Source organism: Nestor notabilis, unplaced genomic scaffold, assembly GCF_000696875.1.
Source record: "Nestor notabilis isolate BGI_N333 unplaced genomic scaffold, ASM69687v1 scaffold15883, whole genome shotgun sequence".
Classification (NCBI taxonomy): Eukaryota; Metazoa; Chordata; class Aves; order Psittaciformes; family Psittacidae; genus Nestor; species Nestor notabilis.
Window position 1 is genome coordinate 7,576 of NW_009922523.1, and position 1,367 is coordinate 8,942.

Consider the following 1,367-nt stretch of genomic DNA (forward strand, 5'->3'; position numbering starts at 1 on the left):
GCCTGGCCATGCTGCTGGCCGTGGTGGGAGGACCATGCATGGGTGCTGGCACCCAGCCTCGCTGCTCAGTGTCAGCTCTCCCGACGGCAGGCCTGGGACATCACCAAGCGGACCTTCGCCTACACCAACCACACAGTGCTTCCCGAAGCCCTGGAGCGCTGGCCAGTGGATCTGGTGGAGAAACTGCTCCCCAGACACCTGCAGATCATCTATGAGATCAACCAGAAACACCTGGATGTAAGTCCCTTGGGGCAGCACAGGAGCCCTCTCCAGAGAGGGGCACAGGATGGCACGTGTTGTGCTGTCAGGACTAAAGGGTGCACAGATGTTGGGGGTGTGGCCGGTTGGTTCTGTCTGCTGTTTTGGGAGGCTGGTGTGCAGAAAAGCCCTTTCCCACCAGCATCTTGCCATCCTGCAGTTACTGGCTGTTTTAAAGGCTTCACACATTGCTCCAGCGACGTACCTGTTGGCATTTCTTTGCTCCCTAAATGCTAAATTCATCCTGGAAAAGGATGAGGTTGAGGGTACAAAGGAGGTGGAGGTTTGGCCTCCTGGGCTCTCAGCACAAGACTTTTACCAGAACAGCCCCGCTGGCCACACACGTGCCCACAAGCCCCTCTCCATGGGGGCTTGGGAGGTCCTTAGTCTGGAGACACCCATGCTGGGGAAGGGTGCCCTTTGGAGGGGGTTTGCTCTGTCACTCTCAAGCAAAAGCCACCGCTCTGGCTGGTGTCAAATGCATTGGTGACATTGCTGTGGCCCTCTCCTCAGGAGCCATCAGGAGGGACATCCCTAAATGCCAGCACCTCTCACCATCTCTCTGGCCTCCTCTGCAGCACATCGCATTCCTCTTCCCTAATGATGTGGACCGGCTGCGGAGGATGTCCCTGATTGAGGAGGGAGGTACCAAGAGGATCAACATGGCCCATCTCTGCATCGTCGGCTCCCACGCTGTCAACGGCGTGGCAAAGATCCACTCGGAAATAGTCAAGACTCAAGTGTAAGCGTGGTGGCAGATCACCGTTGGCTCAGGAATGGTGGTGCCAGCAGGCAAACCTGAAGTTGTTCCCTCCTCGTCCTCGCAGCTTCGAGCACTTTGCCGCGCTGGAGCCGGAGAAGTTTCAGAACAAGACCAACGGCATCACCCCACGGCGCTGGCTCCTGCTCTGCAACCCGGGGCTGGCGGAGCTCATCGCAGAGGTAATGCTGTGGGGGGAGCGTGCTGGGCCCCAGCCCTTCCTGGCCCTGGGGACGCCCAGGGTCCAATGCTCCAACCTCAGCCATTTAAACCTTCTAAATGGTGGAGAGGTGTTTGCATCTCGCCCGAGTGCTCTGCTCCTGCTTCCCAAGCACTGCTGGCTTGGCCA

General features: G+C 58.4%; 1 protein-coding gene across 1 annotated transcript in view; it reads left to right on the forward strand.

Annotated features, from left to right (window-relative positions):
- The window catches only part of LOC104403506 (glycogen phosphorylase, liver form-like), a gene marked incomplete at its 5' end in the record, with an annotated part of 11,646 nt that overhangs the window by 7,572 nt on the left and 2,707 nt on the right, over nt 1-1,367 (forward strand). The window contains 3 exon segments of the mRNA XM_010011658.1: nt 91-237; nt 837-1,000; nt 1,086-1,200. Coding sequence (XP_010009960.1) covers nt 91-237; nt 837-1,000; nt 1,086-1,200 — 426 coding nt within the window.